Source organism: Pelmatolapia mariae, linkage group LG8, assembly GCF_036321145.2.
Source record: "Pelmatolapia mariae isolate MD_Pm_ZW linkage group LG8, Pm_UMD_F_2, whole genome shotgun sequence".
Lineage (NCBI taxonomy): Eukaryota > Metazoa > Chordata > Actinopteri > Cichliformes > Cichlidae > Pelmatolapia > Pelmatolapia mariae.
The window spans coordinates 3,590,298-3,609,775 of NC_086234.1; the positions used below are offsets into that span (position 1 = coordinate 3,590,298).

Consider the following 19,478-nt stretch of genomic DNA (forward strand, 5'->3'; position numbering starts at 1 on the left):
CTGTCTCCTGTTGGAAGATGTGAGTTGGTAGTTGATCCTGACTGTTGACACATGGGGACTGTTTCTGCCTTTCAGTACAGGGCCTGATTACGCCCGCTTTTGAGTGACCAAAGCCCATCGTAAGTGAATAATCTTGGGTCTAAAGTGTCTTCATGTATCCACTTGCTTTTGAATTTTTCATTATAACTGAAAGCTGCTTCATTTTTTGTGTTTTCTTTGCGAGCTGTGGAGTGGCTTTTGGGTTATTTCCATCGCTGTTTGTTTGTTTTTAATGTGACGTGACTGCTGACCTCATCAGCTGATTGTGGGCTGTTACACTTTCCCTGAAAAACGTGTTGTTTGTTTCGGCATCATGCTCTTCACCTCAGCTTTCTCTCTATTTGCATGACTCAGACCTTTTTATTTTCAGCAGCAATATGGCTGAAAAAAAAAACCCCAACCCATTGTTCCATCCTGTGCTCTTGTTGACCTCGTCTTCCATTACCATTTTACATTTTAACAAATAAAAACCACAATCCCTTTTGCTCTTTTTCTTCCTAGTGATGATCCACCATGCGAGCCGGCTGTGGAGGCCCCAGCCAAACCGCCCCTCTCCGACGATGAGGATGAAATCGAGGAGGACCACCTTGATGAAGCTCACTATGATTCCTTGGAGAAGACTTCCAGTCCTCCAGGGGACTTCTGAGCTTTCTTTTAATGTAAACCAGCTGTAGGTGGATCACTGGGGCACAATTTCACCCTCAACCCTAAACTGGAAGGCTCTGATTTACCCTCGGTATTACAATAATGCTACAAAATGAAAAGAATTAAATATAATCAGCAGATAAAGTCCACTACAACATGTCACGGCAACAGTAATCGCTGTAATCGCCCGGAGAAAATGTAAATAAATACTAGGATTGACTTTATATTTAACCATGTAGCAAGGAAGCCACATTCAAAAGTTACAAAAATTAAAGATGAGGTTTTCCTGTTGATTGGTGACTTTGGTAAAGTGGCATTTTAGATGAGCAGCAGTGGAGCTGATTCACTTTTGTAAAGGTTTTAAAGCCTACAAGGAACATGTGGTGTATAAAAAGTAGAATGAGAGCAGATGTTTACTCGTTTGGCTCATGTGGTTCATTTTAAAGTCAGAATTCTTGCCTCTTGTATCGTATCGTTACCCAAAGACTAATGCCTAGCTCCATGTAGACTCACAGGATCGGTAGCCGATCTCTGTGCATTTAAAATGCAGCTCCTCCCCTCTTGCCTTGTCAATGAAAGGGCTTTAAAATTGCTAAGCTTTACACCATGTTGGGTGTCTCACCTTTGAGCCTCACCTCTCAATACTGCCTTTTCACCTGGCAAGAGCACCGTATGCTTGTCAAACAGTCCAGTGTATGCACCGTAAGAAACGTCTTATTCAGAGACCGATGATCTTAAAGCACGACGGCAGAAAAAAAAGTACTGAAACACATCAGAAAGGTAGATTATATGGAAAAAGATATCTGTAGAATACGTTTGTGCTGATAGCATCACAGCTGATAAGCACACTACTCGTAGTACTGTACCTTCAGCTAATTCTGTACTCACAGGAAATCTTTTATCTTTCTGCAGTACTAGAGATAAGCAGCCGTTCAGGCGTTTGTACCTACACTTAATAATGAATTTCACTGGTTCTCAGATTCATGTTTGATTGTTATTGTTTGTAGTGAACAAGCACTTTATTAGATCTTCTTAAAGCAACATGTTCAGCTGAGATTTAATTCAGTAATACAATCAACAGGAGAAACTTTGTAATTGCATGTTGTTTATCTAGTTTAAGGTAATCGTTGACAGGCAAACATGGTCACGCTAACGTAGGTTGTGTTGGTTGCACTGAGCCGAGGTCATTTAAGATGTGCTCGTTTCGGTGTCTGTGGTTTACTTGTTTAAGAATTTAAAATACATTTAAATCTTAGATTTAAGTGGGGTGTAATAATAACTTAATAAAGCACTGAAAACTACATTTAGAAAAATCACACCATCCCTCTACTTTTCCCACTTATTGAGTTATTGATTATTTTTTATTAGCATGAACAATTATGTGATTTCAGTAAGTGTCATGGTTCTTATTGATAGTAATGATATTCTAGGGTCCAGTGTGGGTATGTGAAATTATACCTGCTCGGGTTAGGTTTGGTTTACCTTCATGTTGGAATAGCAAACTGGAAAACAGGTTTGAACTACTTAACTGCTGAATATATATCTAGTGGAAGGACCCACATCAGGAATTATGCAAAATTTCAGGTCTCAACTTTCATTATTTTTTTAAAAAAAGAAATGCTTTATTTTATTTCTTTTTTTCAGAAAAGTATTCCAGGATGTGAAAGTTGTTTTTAAAATTTTTTGTCCTTGCATCTTTCAACCATGTACGAGTATGTGTTTCTTAAAATTATATCCAAAATTTGTGAAAGGCTCATTTTCAAAATATGACATTTTGAAAGTTTCATATTTATCTGAGTATTTTAATATATCCTAATGGAATTTTAAAATATCTCCATGAATATAAAAAAAATACCTCTTTAAAAATATTTTAGTGGATGAAGGTCATTCACTGAAATATGTTTTAAGAAAACCAATAACACAAGAGACCTGAAATTTTAAGTCCTATTAATAAGTGATGAACTGACATGAATGGAACGTATGATTTTTTTTCTTAGCCTTCAGAGAACCAGATTTCTTTTAAGTTGTTGATGAATTTCATCAGTAAATTTTAGTTAACAGGACTATGAGGTGAATTCCTATTCACAATAATAAAAATTAAGACTTTGAGATTTGAGAAGAAACAAATTTGAATGTAACTGGTTTTAAACCCGATTTAAGCAACAATTGCAAGTCTGATTTATTTGTTTTTATACTTTTCATATTAGCAGAGCAGAATTAGCCTCAGTACTTTCTGCCCTTATTAAAGCACCTGTACCTCCAATGTAGTGAACGACGGAGCTTGTTATTACACATGGATGTAATCAGCTGTGCTCTTTCTACTCCGATGACTACACATAAAAACTATCATGCACCTTATTGTATGTGCATGCAAAACATGTATCCACCACTAGATGGCAATAAAACTGGACTTCCTCACCTGGATGTAGACAGTTAGAAAGGAAAAAAGAGATTTTCTTTAAGGCTATTTTTAAAGTTTCTGGATTTTTTTCACACATATTTTCCCCAAAGTCAGCTGGTATTCAGCTGTATATGTCTGAGGATATTTCCAAAAAACTCCATTGTTTTATATTAATTATGAGGAAAAATAAAATTCTGGTGTCTGCAGAGATCATGCTAGTACCTTCTCATTATATCAGAGTACTTGTGTAGTACAGAGGTACATAAACTATATATCCATAATGATTCACCTGCATTGGGTGATTCAGTTATTCACTCTGTTTTGTGCTCTGACCTGCTATGATAATCATTTTTAATTGTCTTTCTAAGGAAATTGTTCTTGATTATTGAGATCAATTCATGAAAAACGGTTTTTCACTTCAACTATATGCTTTATTGTTTTTTATAATATATTTGATAATTAAAATTATCAAGTCTTCATACACTTGAAGCACTATCTTCAGTTTCCCTATAGTTAATAAAAAATTACACGGGATGTTTTGGAAATATCTGCATTATTTATTATTAGATGATCCCACATGTCCCAGCTCATTTTACAGTTATGTTTCAGGGAGATATATAAGAAATTAGCTGAAAACTATGTGACTCAGAAATATGAAAACCAATAAAACCTACGTTAATGTAACATAAGGAGTACTGTACTGGCAGTCTACACTATACAATGATGTGAGTTGATGGTAAACAAATTGTTTGTTTTTTAGTTTAATTCTGACAATAAAGAATCAAGTATTTAACAATATTGTGCAGTGTTGTTGTTGTTTTTTTATCTGTTATAATGCTCAAAATTTTAACCCTGACAAACTTTAAAATTGATCTGTTACACTTTTCCTCATTAATTTTAAAGGTGGTCAAAGTTTTAGCACAGAATAAGATAAAAAAGGATAGCTGTAAAGTGCGATACACGCAAAGCTCGACTGATACTCTTCAGAAATAAAAACATGGAGCTGGAAATGAGCATAACAGGCTCCCTTTAACATGCTGTCCTCAATGAGTTGCATGACACAGAGTGTACAGATGATGAGAATGTACCATGCATTGACTTCACCCTTCCACCTGACAACAACAGCATAGTTTCTCTGGATATTCTGCTGGGATATCCTGAGTCATCCTGCATGCAGGCGAAATGCTACACCTGATAAATCCCATTTTTATTCCTGGCACATTATCTCAGATGGGCTGTAACCTTTTGGGGCTGACACAGAGTCATCTGATCCCATTATGAGATGATTCACTTAGAAGAAAACACAGTTTGAAGAACAATAGTGCTGGTAGAGTAAAATCTTTAAAACTAAAAGGATAGAGGTTGAGAGATTAAAACTTTACTACTTTTTATTTGATGTCCTGAAGCAGGGGTGTCGAACTCCAGGCATTGAGGTCCTGCAGGTTTTAGATCTCACCCTGGGTCAGCACACCTGAATCAAATGATTAGTTCATTACCAGGTTTCTGGAGAACTTCAAGACATGTTGAGGAGGTCATTTAGCCATTTAAATCAGCTGTTTTGGATCAAGGACACATCTAAAACCTGCAGGACACCGGCCCTCGAGGCCTGGAGTTCAACACCTGTGTCCTAAAGGAATCCACTTGTTTGAAATATAAAAGTCTTTACAGATGTATGGAAAAACACTGAGTTTAGTTTCAGATCGTCTTCCTGTGGGTTTAAGGACAAATGGAAATGGGTGTTGGTTTTGACACTCACCAAGAAGTTTCTTCATATAATGGGTTGCCTTCGTGACCCTTCTATCTGATCCTCTGCCTTTCTTCTAACCCACGCTTATATTGAATTTTTACTTACTGTACCCGCTCGCCCAAATTGAAGTCCTATAACAGAACTATAATGCTAAAATGTTTTGAAAAAATAACATCGATTATCTGAAACGACGTTTGTTTGGGTAAAATGCAATGTTTCCTGTGCCCGAGGAAGTTCACAAGCAACCTGAAAACATATTAATCTTCTGTATTTTTACATTCCTGTTAAGTTGATATAATATACAGTACATTTATACTATAGAAGACTTTACACACCATGTGACTGGAATTTGGTGGCTTAATAGGTTTTGAGTGCAAAAATGGTTCCCATTGCACCTTTTAACATAGACAACGAAGATGAGAGACTTTTTTGTTTTATACATGGATTTAAAAATGGAGTTTTAAAAACTTATATTTAATATCAGAGTTCTTCAGTATTTGTTGGTTGTCCAAAATGAATCTAAGGACTCTTTAAATTTTACATCTGAACTCTTTAACAACTCTGTAAGATATTAGAGTCTACATGTGTAAATAAATTCATTTATTTAAAAACACGTTAAAAAATGGCCAATATATTTAACATGTGTAAACCAGATTTTATTTGTAATTGATAGAAGGTACAGAAAGTAATGATGTGACCAGGTCATTGTTGGGGCACACATTATGACAGTATCTCAACCAAAGCTTCTCCTGCACGTTTGCGCCTTTGGTTCAAGGCCAGTGAGCTTCCTGTCTGTCCTCACAATGGGGTGAAAACATAGAAACTGTACTCTTTCCCCCCCCTCCCCGGACCAAACGCACAGCATCTCTTTGGCAACAATAAACATAAGAGATTTTTTAAACCTTCCCTCCCTCACAGATACAGTACAGCAATACTCTAAAAAGTATTTTTGTTGAGATACAAAAATATTACGGACAGCCATCTAGATGTTTCTATGCTAAACTGTTACAGAATATTAAAGCCTTGGAAGGCAAACAAACATTTAAGACACTACATGTTGATCACCGGGCATCTTTCAAAGGTGGAATCCAACTTTTCCATCCAGCAAACACACCAACCCATCAATCTTTCTCGTTCTCACAGTTTTACAAACAGAGCAAAGCATGACAGCATTTTCTTATCATCATGACATTAGCCCTCTGTGGCCTTTCAACAAGCTGATCAGACCAGTTAGGCTTATTACAGAGTCTCACTTAACAACAATGAGGCTCAAAGGGATTCGTTTTTGAGTGTGATAATGATTTTGAACAGTCTTTTCCTTTTAGTCTGAAAAAGTCCAACAGTTCAACTTCTAATCCTAGAATTATTGTACAAATCTGCTCCGAACAAGTTGTTCCAAACATAACATGATAGGTAAATGGGCAGAAACAGAGAAATACTGGATCTATAATGTGCTGATTTACAAACACAAAAATCACATTTGTTCAGACAAACCTCAGTGCAGACAAAAACCGGACAGTATTTAAATGTTGTTGGGTAATTTGAGACGTTAGCGTGTAGGGATGGGCAATATGATGGTACACACCAATGAAAAAATGTTTCTACCACGGTATCTGTTACTGCTTTTCCACCAATGTGGTGCTGGCATTCCTGGCAGTTCTGCCTTGGAGTCTTTTGAGAACCATTGTGACAGGTTTGAGTCATTGTGGTTTTTCACTCTACCATGCCTTTCTTTGGAGACAGATATTTATTTGGAGGGTGAAGGTATGAAAAGCAGCTACGCCCCTAAACTCCTGTACTGAGATGGAGTTATTTATCCATCTATCCGTCCGTCCGTCCGTCCGTCCATCCATCCATGTCCACTTATTTAAAGTTTTGTAATGGTGGCAGCAAGCAAAGGTATTCAAGATGTCCTTCTCCATAACATCACTTTCACTTTGGACTGGGGAATCCTGAGACCTTCCCAGGTCAGGTGAGATCTCTCCATTGGATTCTGGGTCTACCCTGGTGTCACCTCTCAGTTGAGTGTGCTTGAAAGAAGTTCCCAGGTGATCCCCTAACCAGATATCCAAATTACCTCAACCACATCTTTAAAGCTGAACAAAGATACCCTGCAGAGGAAACGTGTCCACTTGTATTCCCTACCTTAATCTTCCGGTCATTACCTTGATATCATGACCAGGGATGAGGGTTGGAACATAGACTCTTAAATAAAGAACTTCTCTCTTCACCACAACAGTCCAGTACAACACCCACATCACTGCTGATGTTTAACGAATCCATCTCATCCTCCACCTCCTGATGAATAGAGAATGAACCATGACCTCACACTTAGAGGTGCTGACACTCATCCCAGCTGTTTTACACTCAGTTGTAAATCATTCCAATGCAGGGTGAAGGTCATGCAGTGACCTTGAGTTAATAAAAGCAAAACAAAAAATGCAACAATACCAAAATCTATCTTTAGAGACCTAAACCATTTTTGTACCAAGCTGGACACGTGCTTATTAAGGCTGTAAAGCTGAATTTTTTATACATGGAAGTTTATGGGAACTGACTCCTATTGGAGCCAGCCTCAAGTGGCCATGATAGGAACTGTGGTTTTTGGTACATTCCCCTCCCATGACCACTGACACCAGCAGGCCCAGCAGTTTTCTGTTACTAAACAATTACTTTTATTAATACCGTGAACCAACACTGTGTCGGTGGAAAAGGGATATATGCCTTCAGTACCTCCGTAGGCTGTACTACATCTTCTCGCATTTCAGTGAGTATTACTGCTGTCTAGCAATGTTGGATTAACAGTATCTTTGCATCAATGTGATGAAGTGCCTTGATTTGTCAGGCATCTGCTGGTTAACCAAAACAGACATTTTGTCTATATTTTTGAGCTGAAGATCCAGTACACGCACATCATGATAAAATATTACATTATATTGCCCACCCCTACTGGCTTACATCACTGTTAGGTTCAGTCGATGTCAGTTTTAATGACCTGTGTACCTGCCTTAAAAATAAAAACACTTTCCTTTTCTTAGCCGTAAATTCTTGTAAATGTGAAACCATGCATTGCTATATTATAAGAAACTTTCATATGAATTCAGTCTGAAATTACCTCTGTACTTCTTCCCATTATAGTCACAATGTTGTGTCTGATGCTTACAGTAAAGAGGAGTTGGCTGCGATTGTGGTGCTGGCACCCAGTTTGGTAAATAAAATGATGTTTGTGTAAAACAGTACAGTCGCGGTCCTGATGTGACAATGAAAAAAGTCACAAATAATTATTAGGTTGTCAAGGTTGCTCAGCTGTTTCCTCAAAAAAAAAGAAAACATCCTGTATTAGGATCCATTAGGATCCCCTACGCTTCCATCTTTCACATGAGCACGTCTCTGAATGATCCCAAATACTGACATTATATTACTTGTGATACTTTAAAGATTCTTTTTGATATTCATTATTAATACAGGTAAAACCATTTCCTAAAAAGTATAAAGTCTGCAGAGCTGTACAGTCTTGTTCAAAGTGCTGATCCTTTGTTGAAAAGTCAGAAAGTTGACATTGTGTCTTTTACTCAGCAACAGTTTAACAGTCCTCTTTCTTAAAAGTCCAGGTGGCTCCACACTCTCATGAATGCTCCCCATGACGAATTAGAAAGTGAAAGAAGTGGCAAATGTAATGCTTTTCAAAGGTCTGTCCTTCCACATTGTTTCTTTAATCCAAAAAAATATGTAGATTCAACATACAAGTTCCCCCTGGTTTCTTAAACTCATCATACATACCGTATATATTAATATTCTTGAAATATTATATATTAACAATTCTCTTTTCAGTATTTTAAACAGCTTAGGCCAGTCCTACATGGTGGTGAGACGGACCTTTCAAAAGTGTCCACAGGCGGTAAGAGGCACTGTCTTGTGTTTCTAAAACCTGACGTTAAAAATGAAATCAGTAGTCATGCTAGTAGGCCGAGTTGTTGTCACAAAGAGGCAGTAAATATCCACAGCTTCTTATTCTTTGTCTCCATCTTCACTGCTTCCTGCAGAAACACAATGAGACAGAAAGGATTAATGTACATCACCCATTTTTACAGGCCACTGGGCATCTTTATCCCCCAAACATTGGCACATATCAAAGACATTTGGCAAGAGTGTATTTTCTCATTATTATGGCAGTTCAGCTTTTGGCAATATGCTGCAGCCAACAATTGCATCTTTAATGGGCCAGGTTCCCAGACTGGGTTTAAGTCTAACACAGCAGAAAGAAGCATTTTAGTTTTATTCTTTATTTGTCAGCAATCATGCACAAAAACTGTGATCTCATAAGATGTAGCTACTAGCCAGTTTCCATCTGACATCTCTGGGAAGAAAAAATACAGACTATAAAACCTTCATATCAGCATATGTTTACTGCAATGTTTTCATAAAACCTATTGAAATAAAGCTGAAAGTCCACATGATGATTGCTTGATTTTAAAATTCACTGTGATAGTTTACAGAGGCAAAATTAGATATGTATATCCATTGTTAAAAATATGAGTTTCTCATGAGTTTGCAGAAGTGACCTACCTCCTGCAGATTCCATATCAGAGTCTGAGATGTGAGTGATGGAGAACCGGGAGACGCTGGAGGGAGAGACGGTAAAGCGGGAATACTGCACGGCTGGTTTAGTGTCTGGGGTTGTGGTGATGGAACGGGGCGGAGGGGATTCAGATGTGGCTGAGGATGTTGGCAGTGGGAGTAGGGGGAAGTCATCTTCCCACTCAAAACCTGCACCTGAGAGAAAACAGCAAAGGGGAGGAAGTAATGGTTTGATATCTTAACGTGAGAAAGTCTTCAGTGTGCTAATGCATTGTGTGTAATCATATTCACATTTGCACATTTGAAAGTAAAAGAATAATACATACTCTCCTCCGAAATGTTCCCGTCTGAAGAGTCATCTGAGGCATTAACCCTTTCTTGGGGTTTGGTTCGAGAACCTTCTGCTCCTAAAGGAAAGCCATGCTCGGCGAGCTCTTTAGTTGGGCTTTCCTAGCAGTTGTGATATTAAAAGAGTCAGTGAGTGGACTAGAATAAACATTATTGATGTGCCATTAATAAAGCCAATATTAAGGCTAAAACTCCTCAAATTTGGATCTTCCCTCTTTGACACTCACCTGGTCGAACAGATACACGGTAACATCGTCAAAAAAAGACACTGTTTTCTTCTTGTGTTCGAGCTCCTCCTCCAGGTTCTCCTCAGTGAGCAATGCTGGCATCTTGAGCAGGCTTCGCAGTTTATGGGCCTCGCTGTTGTCGCTCACCACAATAGGCACTGGGTGGCACTCTTCCTCACTCTCTTCCCCTCCGCTCTGTTCCTGCATATTGTAGCTTTGCAGCTCCTCGTCCGACTCGTCGCTGTCATCGGTATCGCCGTCCTCCTCGTCGGCCTCCTCCCCGTCGGCCGGAGATGCTCTGCCCTCTGTTGCAGGTGGTGGGGTGGATGGAGGTGGAGGAGAGGAAGAGGAAAATCGTCTGGTGTTTGAGGTGTGTTGCAAAGCTACCTCATCTTTGGGTAAGGTGTGTGGCATTTCACTGGATATGCCTGATGGCCTGTTCTGAACCATCTCGGTTGCTGCCTCCTCTGAAGTTTCTGAAGTTTGAGCAAAGTCTTTTATGTCATCTGCTTCCTCCTTATCTAAATTTACGTTGGTGGCACAATCTCCATTCAGGGCACCAAGAGCTTCTTCCATGGCCCCCACCACCTCAGCTGCCCAGTCTCCCAAGGATGAGCTCTCTTCCTGTGATGGCCATTCATCCAGTCCTCCCTCAGTATCAGAAGGTTCTGGAGGAAGTCCTAAAGTCTCATCTTCGCAACAGTCCTCTGTCAAGTACTCCTCAATCTCTGGTGCCGGAGAGAATTCTGTTGTGTCTGTTACTGTTTGTTTCGTTTCAAGTTTTATGTCCTTGTTCACTACAACACCCTTTAGTTCTTCCTCTCTATCATTTTTCCTTTTTGCAGCTTTCTTTTCTGGCATGTTTGGTTCTTTTGCAATGTTTTGCTCATCTGTTTTCCCCATCTGGAGTTCCTCTCCCTCATGCCGAGTCTGCTTTTCATTCTCATAGTCTGAAAAGTAGGCAGAGTCTCTGTATGGCGTCTTATCGCTCAAGGGTAACAGAATTTGGTCATCTGCCTGTGATGTTTCTAGTGCCAAATCTTCGCCCATCGATGACTCACCCTCTGTGGGCACGACTTTAACTTCAATTCCCTCTTCCTCCAGGACTTCTTCCTCCTCCAGGCTGGCATCAAGAGCAGGTTTTCCTAAAGGTTGTTCACGAGGTTCATGAGGTTCTTTGGGAACAAACTCGGGGCTCTCATTATTTTCGGTGTCATAGCCGCTGTCCATAGCTTTAGGTGAGCTGGAAGGGTGGGATGAGGCAGGGCTGGAGCCTTCACAAGACCCAGCTGCAGACGGCAGATCCATGGAATCCATGGAATCAGGTGTTCCTACCTGCTTTTGTAGCAACTTGAAGGCAGGAGAAGCATTCAGCTCACTGGACTCATCAGCGAAGATGCCTGAAGTAACATCAGTTATATCGTCTGTAATGTCTTCCTCTTCGTCATCGTCACTGCAGTCGAGTATGTCAGCAAGGCTTACATTGGAATCTTCACGGTCGACGCCACTGTCACTGGTGTGACTCATCTCTGACTGTGGATCTGTCACCGCCACCATCACATGCGTGTTATCATCAGGAGGTGGAGTGGCTTGAGTGGCTTTTGTCATTGTTAGAGTCACCTCTTCTTTTCTAGGCTCTGGCAGTTTCTGTATGATTTCCTTAATAACGTCCTCCCTCTTCTCTTTAGATTGGACATCATCAGTTGTAAGATCGACATACTGTTCTCCACAGTCCACAGATTTGGCCACGATGGGACCTCCTGGAGCTGGTGATAAATTGATCATCTCTTCATTGCTTGGCATGTCAATGACTTTATCTCTGTAGTTAGTGTGACTGTAGAGCTGACAAAAGCTTGTGTTTCGAACAAGCAAGCCAGTGAGTGGGTCAACAAAGTGTGAGTGGCAGCACTCTCCAGATGTTGGCACCTGAGTCTCACCTTCATGGCACATGTAAATGTAGGCATTGCAGTTTTCCGAGGGCACCATAGCATGATGTTTACTCAAACTAAGGCAGGCACTATTATCTTTGACCTGGTGTGGCTCAAGATAATCGATGGGTTTGGGTAGAGAGTGAAAGGCCAGGCTGTGTCCTTCTGGCCAGGAGTCCTCAATGTCTGTACTTGGCATTGTATAATGGAAATCGGCGTAAGTGTCCTGTCGGCAACTATGGCTTGCCCGTCTCTGGTGACCGGCACTGCTGTGGCGGTGCTTCGAAGGCCAAGTATTGCAAGTGTGTCTCTCAACAAATATGTCCTCATCTTCCTCTTCTGAGTCACTGTCTCTGTGTCCGATGAAGAGAGCCCCCTGAGTCTCCATGTTTATACTGACAGAGTTACTGTTGTGTCTTGTGTGGCTGGGCATAGTCTTCCTCAGGGAACCCATCATGTCATAATAACCTCCAGTGACATTCTTTCCTATAATGGACGTCTGACTTGTGTCCAGGTATGTGTCTCTGTAAGCCTGCTGAGATGGACTGTTTATAGAATGGGATATCCCTAGTGGGTTCTCCAACTCCCCCAAAGCCTGACGCAGGCTTCTTGAGCCCCAGCTTTCCTGATGATGCTCTCTGGAGAGCTCACCTCCGATCAGATAGTGATCTAGTCCCAAAGGTGGTGAGTGGTCAAAATAATAGCCCCCATCTCGATCTTTATAGGACACATAGTGACTAGACTCCCAGGGTCGTAGGGGGCTGTTATCTGACACTTGACCTAAAAGGGGTTCCATTGTCAGGGAGATGGCAGGACTTGAGTCATTGGAGTCATACATGTCAGATTTATGGATGTCAGCTGACCAATAAGGACCCATAGTTTTAGCCTGTGATGGGCAGGCCATGCACTCACCCGAGTCTGCACTCCCAGTCAGGAAGCTCCCACTGCTGCCCTGGTAGTCTGGGCTGTATGAGACCATGGTGTAGTCTGGATCAATGTTACAGTCTACTGGTTCCTCAATGCGGATGTAGTATTCACTGTTTACTGAGGGGCTATGGGCACTGAGGACAGGAAGTACACCTGGAGCGTGTAGATGTTTTGGTTGATAGTAGGAAGGAGAAACTCCATGGCTCAGGCTTTCCATGGGACAGCCTCCCACAATGCCTCCAGGTGGGTAAAATGCTTCCTGACAATGATGGTTTACCTGACCTAAGGTACTAGAAGTGTCTGGGGCTCTGTATGACTGGTCTGCCCTGGCTTGCTCCCACTTGTACTCAAAGTTCAGGCCGTGGCTGGTTTCAGTGACTGTTAGTATGTCATCTCCAGACTCTGAGTGGTAGCCATCACCAGTAGAAAATGGTTCTAAGAGTGGGAAAGATGAGGTGGTTGATGAGGGGTGGTCTCGTGACATCGCTGAGGCACCACGCTGACTGTTGAATCCAGTATTGGGACGCAGGGAGTTCCAGCGTCTCTCAAAGTCCTCTTCGGCCTCGCTGGCCCCCTTGGCACATAGGTAGCTGAGCAGCAAGTGAACTTCCTCTGCAGTTGGCCTCTGATCAGGCTGCAGCCAGCAGAACTGCATCACCTCAAACCTGTGGACCCAAAACACAAGGCACAAACAAAGAAAAAAAATTTAATTAAAATGAAATGAAAGAAACAAAATGTAAAAAGTAATCAGCTCAATGCACTCAGAAATTGACCTTTGATTTTTAGACTGTTTCCTGGTTTCCTGTTTGTAATATTATAGCTAATACTGAGAGGACCTATTATTCTCTAACAATGGTGCATGCTCATATCAGAAATGGGCAAAGTTTCAAATATTGACTTCTCTAAACTCTATTTCATCAGTTTTTTTCTACTTCTGGCTGGTATGATATTGGTTTCTGGTTGTGGTAGCGTTCTTCAGTCTCTCTGGGCTGTGGGCGTTTGGCGGGCTACAGTTCATTTTAATACCAACAGTGTTGGTGTGCACTCAGTGTTTTACTTTGCTGTTCCTTGACTCATACTATCCAATGACAGCCTCACTGTAAACACTCAGTAGCAACCAAAATTACCACAATAAATGCTATTCATAAAATTATAAAGTAAGGTGGGTGATAATGAAGTCATTAAATGTATAATAAACTCAAATACGTAAAATCAGAAAATAATATTGCAAAACCTAATATGCAGCATAAATTTATATTATAATCCAAACCAAAAAATAAATATATACACGTGCCATAACTGAGGCATGGAGCTGCACCAAAGCCCAGTATGGAAGTAAAAAAATTACTGCGATGTTCATTGTGAACCGTGAATCATACAAGGCTACAGTAACAGAGTCCAATAGTGCAATAGCAAAAGACTAACAATAGGAAGCTCATTAAACCTCATCCTGGAAGGGATTTAATTGTGTAGCTTTAAGTGTTGTGTTTTGCTGCATTTATGTGTGACTCACCAGCGTTCAGCTAGGGGTACTTTGAGCAGCGGTTTGGGCAGTCGCAGCTGCTGCTCCCTAACAGCGTAGGTCAGCACTTGTCTGTCAGAATAGTGTCTGTAGGGCTGGTTTCCCAGCTCGAACAGCTCCCATATAGTCACACCAAGAGACCTGAGACACAGGATAAGATTAAATGTATCTTATTAGTGACTTCATGTACATTTAATGTATACATTTCTTATAATCCTCCAGTAACGTCCATCCTTTTATCTACTGTAAAAAACTTACAACTATATAAGCGTTTGTTAGTGTATTAAATCCAGTGACCTTGCCTCTTAAGGATCTTACATCTACATTATGATTTTTTTTTTTAATTAAAAGGAGTCAAGCACAGTTTCCTTACGGGAAAACTCTTGTGTGTTTCATTCTTTATAACTTATATCCATGGAGTTAGGGCCGGCGATTTCGCATGTCTTACAAACTGTTCAGAAAGTAATAGAGAATTACAATAATATTATCATAATATATATTTGGCCTAAACTACATTTCATTATTTAAATCTTATTCAACAGAATGCATGCAGTCATTCAAGAAAGAGAAGGTTTTACAATATAATCATTTTGTTTTAGACTTCTGGGAGTGACGACACGTTGGTGACATCCTCAGTAAGCTAACTTAAGGATTATTTTAGATAACTTGGTACAGTATTTAAATGATGGTTAAGGGCTATACATGATGTCAGCGAGCGTCCTCACAAAATACAAAAGATGTGTCTATGTGCATTGATCAGATACCAGATGTTGCTGTGTTGGGTCTGGTCTGCCACCAGCAGGTTTCCGTGCACCTCGTCCACCAGCTCTGGAGCGATCCAGCGCAGGGGCACGTACATCTGATCTGATGTCACATAGTAATCGTCCTGAAAGGAGGGTCAGGTAAATTGCTAAGTTGCAGAAATATGACAAAAAACATTCAAACTAAATGACCTACTGGACAATTTTGCCTTTTCTGATATAATGCTAAAAAGTGAAAAGAACGTTCTTATAACCCTGCAGAAATTCACTTGGCTCAACTGTGATTAATGCAGACTCAGAACCATTTGGGAACTCACTATTTATATAACAAGCTTGCTTTTTTGTTGCCTGCTAGTGATGAATACAGAATATATTTTCAAACTTTACAAAGAGCAACAGGACCAGTTTGTTGTTTGCTGATCTTTTTCACATTTAACACACTTCTTGTGTACCTTGTACTTTGCGTGGGCCAGACCATAATCTCCGATCTTCACTGAGACATCAGCCGTCAACAAGCAGTTTCTTAAAGCCAGGTCACTGGAGAGGGGAGTAAACAGCTGTTATGTCTCTCTAATATTAGCAAACATAAAACAACAAGACTAGAATATTTTTATCAATGTACAAAAGTCCTGCAAACAACAGCATTTAGTCCTGTGTTTTCACAGTAGGCTAAAAATAAACAAAATAAATTAAGTAAATTTTACTAAAATGAAATAAAATATACAGGAAATGCCTTGGCGTAAGTGCCCAATAGGACAAGAGTAATTACTTGCATTGTTTATGTCATTTAAAGCTTCAGGTACTTCTTATTTTGCATTTGGAATATGAATCTATACTATTATAGGTAAACCCATCCACCATGATTTAAAGTCAGTAAAAAAATCCTCATGACTTGAATACTTTAAGTATGTTTTGATGATAAAACCAGGTGTACTGTAGTAGAAATACAACTTTTTCTTTTTTTGAGTATAAAGTGAAATGAAAACTAGATAAAATAACAATAAATTATTCGAAAAACAATACAAAAACTGGAGTCCTGGAGAGGAGGGATCACCGCCTGCAACAAAATCACTGATGCTGGAGTCTTTAGGGAGCACTCAGGCAGCACCAGGATATTGTTTCAGGAAGCGACCGAGAGGCAAAAGGCTAATCTCAAATTCAGAGCGAGATAGTGGTTGAGCCTTCAGATCTAAATCTGTAATATTTAGTAGAAAAATCTCATTGAGATTAAAAAAAAAATCTTTTTGAATGAGCACAGAAAAATAACACACGCACACAAAAATATGAAAAACGGTTAATAAAGCTGGATTTTCAAGAAGTTTGAAGGACATGTTTGAGGAGGGTTTTTGATTCATTCAAATGAAAGCAGATCAAGGTTGGGTTAAGCATTCACTGAACGTTAACAGATTTAAATGAATGGACATGTGTGAGGTAGTTTACTTCAGCAGTAATACTCTACAAATAAACCGCATTAGATGACTGCATCTAGTCTGTTAGTAAAGCCATCCGGTGTTCTCACTGAACAGTGATGACTGTGAAATCTGTTATCAGTATTGAAGAACAGTAAGTTATGATATACAGGCTCACTGCTGTAGCAAGATCACAGAGACGAGAACCTTATGGCTAAAATTAAAGACGTCCTTTATTTCTACTGTCCAAGAAACCAGATGAGTCAGATGGTGACTCTTAAATTAATGATCGTTATCAGGGCAAAAACCTGAGTATCTGTTGGACACCAAAAGAGTGGTAGTCGGGTAACTTTGTGCAAATATTCTCTGCAAACTTTCAAAAAAAATTGGCAGCATTTCACCAATGGGTAGAAATGTTTTTGAACATGTGTGACTGCTCTTCTAACTTCTGCATTTCCTAAAGAAGTTCTCTTTTCCAGGCCACCAGGGTAAATACAAATGTGTTCTTAATAACTTTGACCACCTTCTGGTAAAAATTCGTTTTAGAAATATGGACAAGAGCTAGTCCTAGCTGATGTCTTTCTAACACAATACGTTGACGATTTGGAAATAAAGTCATAGCAGTCTGGACCGTTTTAAAATATTTAAAAATACAGGCATTTACGAGAGTCACACCTTTTGGTCTGCATTTTGAAAGTCTCTGGTTAAGATCAGACTGAAAGTGAGTCGGGGCCTGTGCTGGGGCAGAACTGAGGCATACACAAAACTAACAGCTTCAGCTAAAAGTGGACTGATGATATAGAATAATTGTGTTATTTATGGACAAGGGAAATGGCAATAGGGTAAACAGAGACTGCCTGCTTGACTGAACAGCATCAGTGACAGCAGTCGGATTTCTCAGGTTTAAGTCTGAAATGACTCTTTACCTGTGCGTGAAGTTGTGTTTGTGCAGGTGCAGGAGGCCTGAGGCAATGTCACAGGCCATCCTTTGAAGAATCAGAGGCTCTGGGCTCATGGTTTCAGAGGTTCTGCAGCTTCTGAGGTAACCCTTCACATCCCCCTGCACACAAAAGAGAGCTATAAAACATCTGCATGACCACTGGAGGGCAGTCTTACTATTTTACTATGTCGTCTTTGTCCAGTCATGTAAACCTTGATTGGTGTCAGAAACCGGAACATTGCACAGGAGAAGACCAGACGAACTAGCAAATTTGTTGTCTTCACTTTTCTTTATGGAAATGGATAATTAGAGATTTTAGGGATGAGCCGAGAAATCCGGCCATCTGAGTGAATTAAGCTTCTCTTTTGGACTAAATATCATCTTCTTGGCAGTCTTCATTCTAGTTTGTCTTAAAGCTTTAGACTGTTTGGAGTCTACATAATAAATAACAAGTTTGATGCTAATAATTGCAAAGTTTCCTCTAAGTTAGATCTGAATGGGATTTTTTTGGTTTAGCTTTTGCTAACATTTCCACACTCGACCTCATCTTATAAGAGGAACTACCCACCTGCACTTAACCTACAGTGGGAATAAAAATAAAAGATAAAAAGTAGCAGGAGGCTCTTGGTTTTACTATTATTTACTATAAATATCTGTGTGTAATCTACTAAACCAATCACAGTGATGGATTCTGGGAAGTGGTTGGAGTGGCACAAGTGTAAATTGACTCACTGCTTGTCTGCCAAATACTTACAGCAGCTGCCAAGAATGATTTTATTGGACAGTTAATATAACATTCTACAATGACAAATTACTAAAATGCTTTCAATCAGTTGAAGTACTACAGAATTTGGATTAAAGTCAACAGTCAAAAAAGTTGTCAAGGACATTAATAAACTAATGTTAAACACTGTGATTTTATTAAAATATTAAACCCTTTAAATTAAACTGGGATCGTCAAAATAAAATCTCCAGTTGAGATTTGGTATTGTATATTTTTTTCATACTATGATTTAAAGAGTGTCTCTGCACACCTGTCTGATGGCTTTGAATACTCACCAGTGGACAAAACTCCAGCACCAGCAGGTAGGGAGTGATCTCAGTGCACTGGGCCAGACACTGCAGCAGAGCAGGATGCTGGAGGGCACTGGAGAGCAGAAGGCAGGAAGAGAACAGGATCTCAGCATGCACGTATTATTTATCACCTTTAAACACGAGTTTATGTTTTAATATTACATGGGTATAAATACTTTCGGTATTGAGATATGGCTGATATATTTGAGTATTCAAGAAAATATATGTACAGTATACTGTATATAACATATCCATAGTGACATTTAGGAAGTTAATAACAGAACAATAAAACAACAACAACAACAACACTAGACAACCACGCTGAGACACCATCCATCTTAATTTAACAAGTACTGTTTTGTGGTAATATCATTTATTTTTCATTCTTCATATTCTGCTTTTATTTTTTCTATTTAACCTTAAAGTACATTTAAAGTGTTTTTTCTTTTACTCTGATTCGATTTTAACCTTGATCTGCATTTTATTCTTGCACATGTACCAGGCATACATTTATTCTAACTTATTATTCTTATTATAGTCTCTATGCACCGATCACCTTTAACAACTTTAATGCAATCCACCGAGAGGTCTGTCATTATTATACTTTTACAAGCTTGTATGTGTTACTGTTATTGCCGGTGAGAAGATTTTAACCTATGTTAACGACAAAGGAGCAAAATAACAGCAACACGTTAGAATATAAACACCGTGACCTCCATCTGATTGTTTATTTTCCAACAAAAATGGAAACAGTATCAGATTTTTAAAAGAAGAGTTTATGACAGAGTTATTGTATTGGCTTTACATTGCATATGTATTCCTAAGGAAGTATACAGTATAATTTGCCCAGACTTTATTAAAATGTAGACTGGACATATGTAAGCACTACTTCTGCCCTTTCAATCAGTACTTTTAGACTGTAGATTTTACAT

The 19,478-nt window shown here is 39.5% G+C and overlaps 2 protein-coding genes across 10 annotated transcripts in view; one reads left to right on the forward strand and one right to left on the reverse strand.

Moving 5' to 3' along the window:
- Positions 1-3,883, forward strand: part of baiap2b (BAR/IMD domain containing adaptor protein 2b) — a 75,465-nt gene extending 71,582 nt beyond the window's left edge. For 4 of the 7 annotated variants that reach the window (XM_063482464.1, XM_063482463.1, XM_063482466.1 and 1 more), the window contains one exon: positions 541-3,883. In XM_063482464.1, the coding sequence (XP_063338534.1) occupies positions 541-685 (145 nt within the window). In that variant the 3' untranslated portion in view covers positions 686-3,883. Of the gene's footprint in view, positions 1-75; positions 120-540 lie in introns of all 7 variants that reach the window. The other 3 variants (XM_063482471.1, XM_063482470.1, XR_010094774.1) reach the window with 2 other exon arrangements.
- A 1,590-nt stretch (positions 3,884-5,473) lies between these two features.
- aatkb (apoptosis-associated tyrosine kinase b) overlaps positions 5,474-19,478 on the reverse strand; it is a 76,495-nt gene continuing 62,490 nt past the window's right edge. For all 3 annotated transcript variants that reach the window (XM_063482452.1, XM_063482453.1, XM_063482454.1), the window contains 9 exons: positions 18,532-18,619; positions 17,459-17,592; positions 15,576-15,660; positions 15,127-15,248; positions 14,354-14,503; positions 9,986-13,505; positions 9,737-9,860; positions 9,399-9,605; positions 5,474-8,869 (listed from right to left, as the gene is read on the reverse strand). In XM_063482452.1, the coding sequence (XP_063338522.1) occupies positions 8,841-8,869; positions 9,399-9,605; positions 9,737-9,860; positions 9,986-13,505; positions 14,354-14,503; positions 15,127-15,248; positions 15,576-15,660; positions 17,459-17,592; positions 18,532-18,619 (4,459 nt within the window). In that variant the 3' untranslated portion in view covers positions 5,474-8,840. The remainder of the gene's footprint in view (positions 8,870-9,398; positions 9,606-9,736; positions 9,861-9,985; positions 13,506-14,353; positions 14,504-15,126; positions 15,249-15,575; positions 15,661-17,458; positions 17,593-18,531; positions 18,620-19,478) is intronic.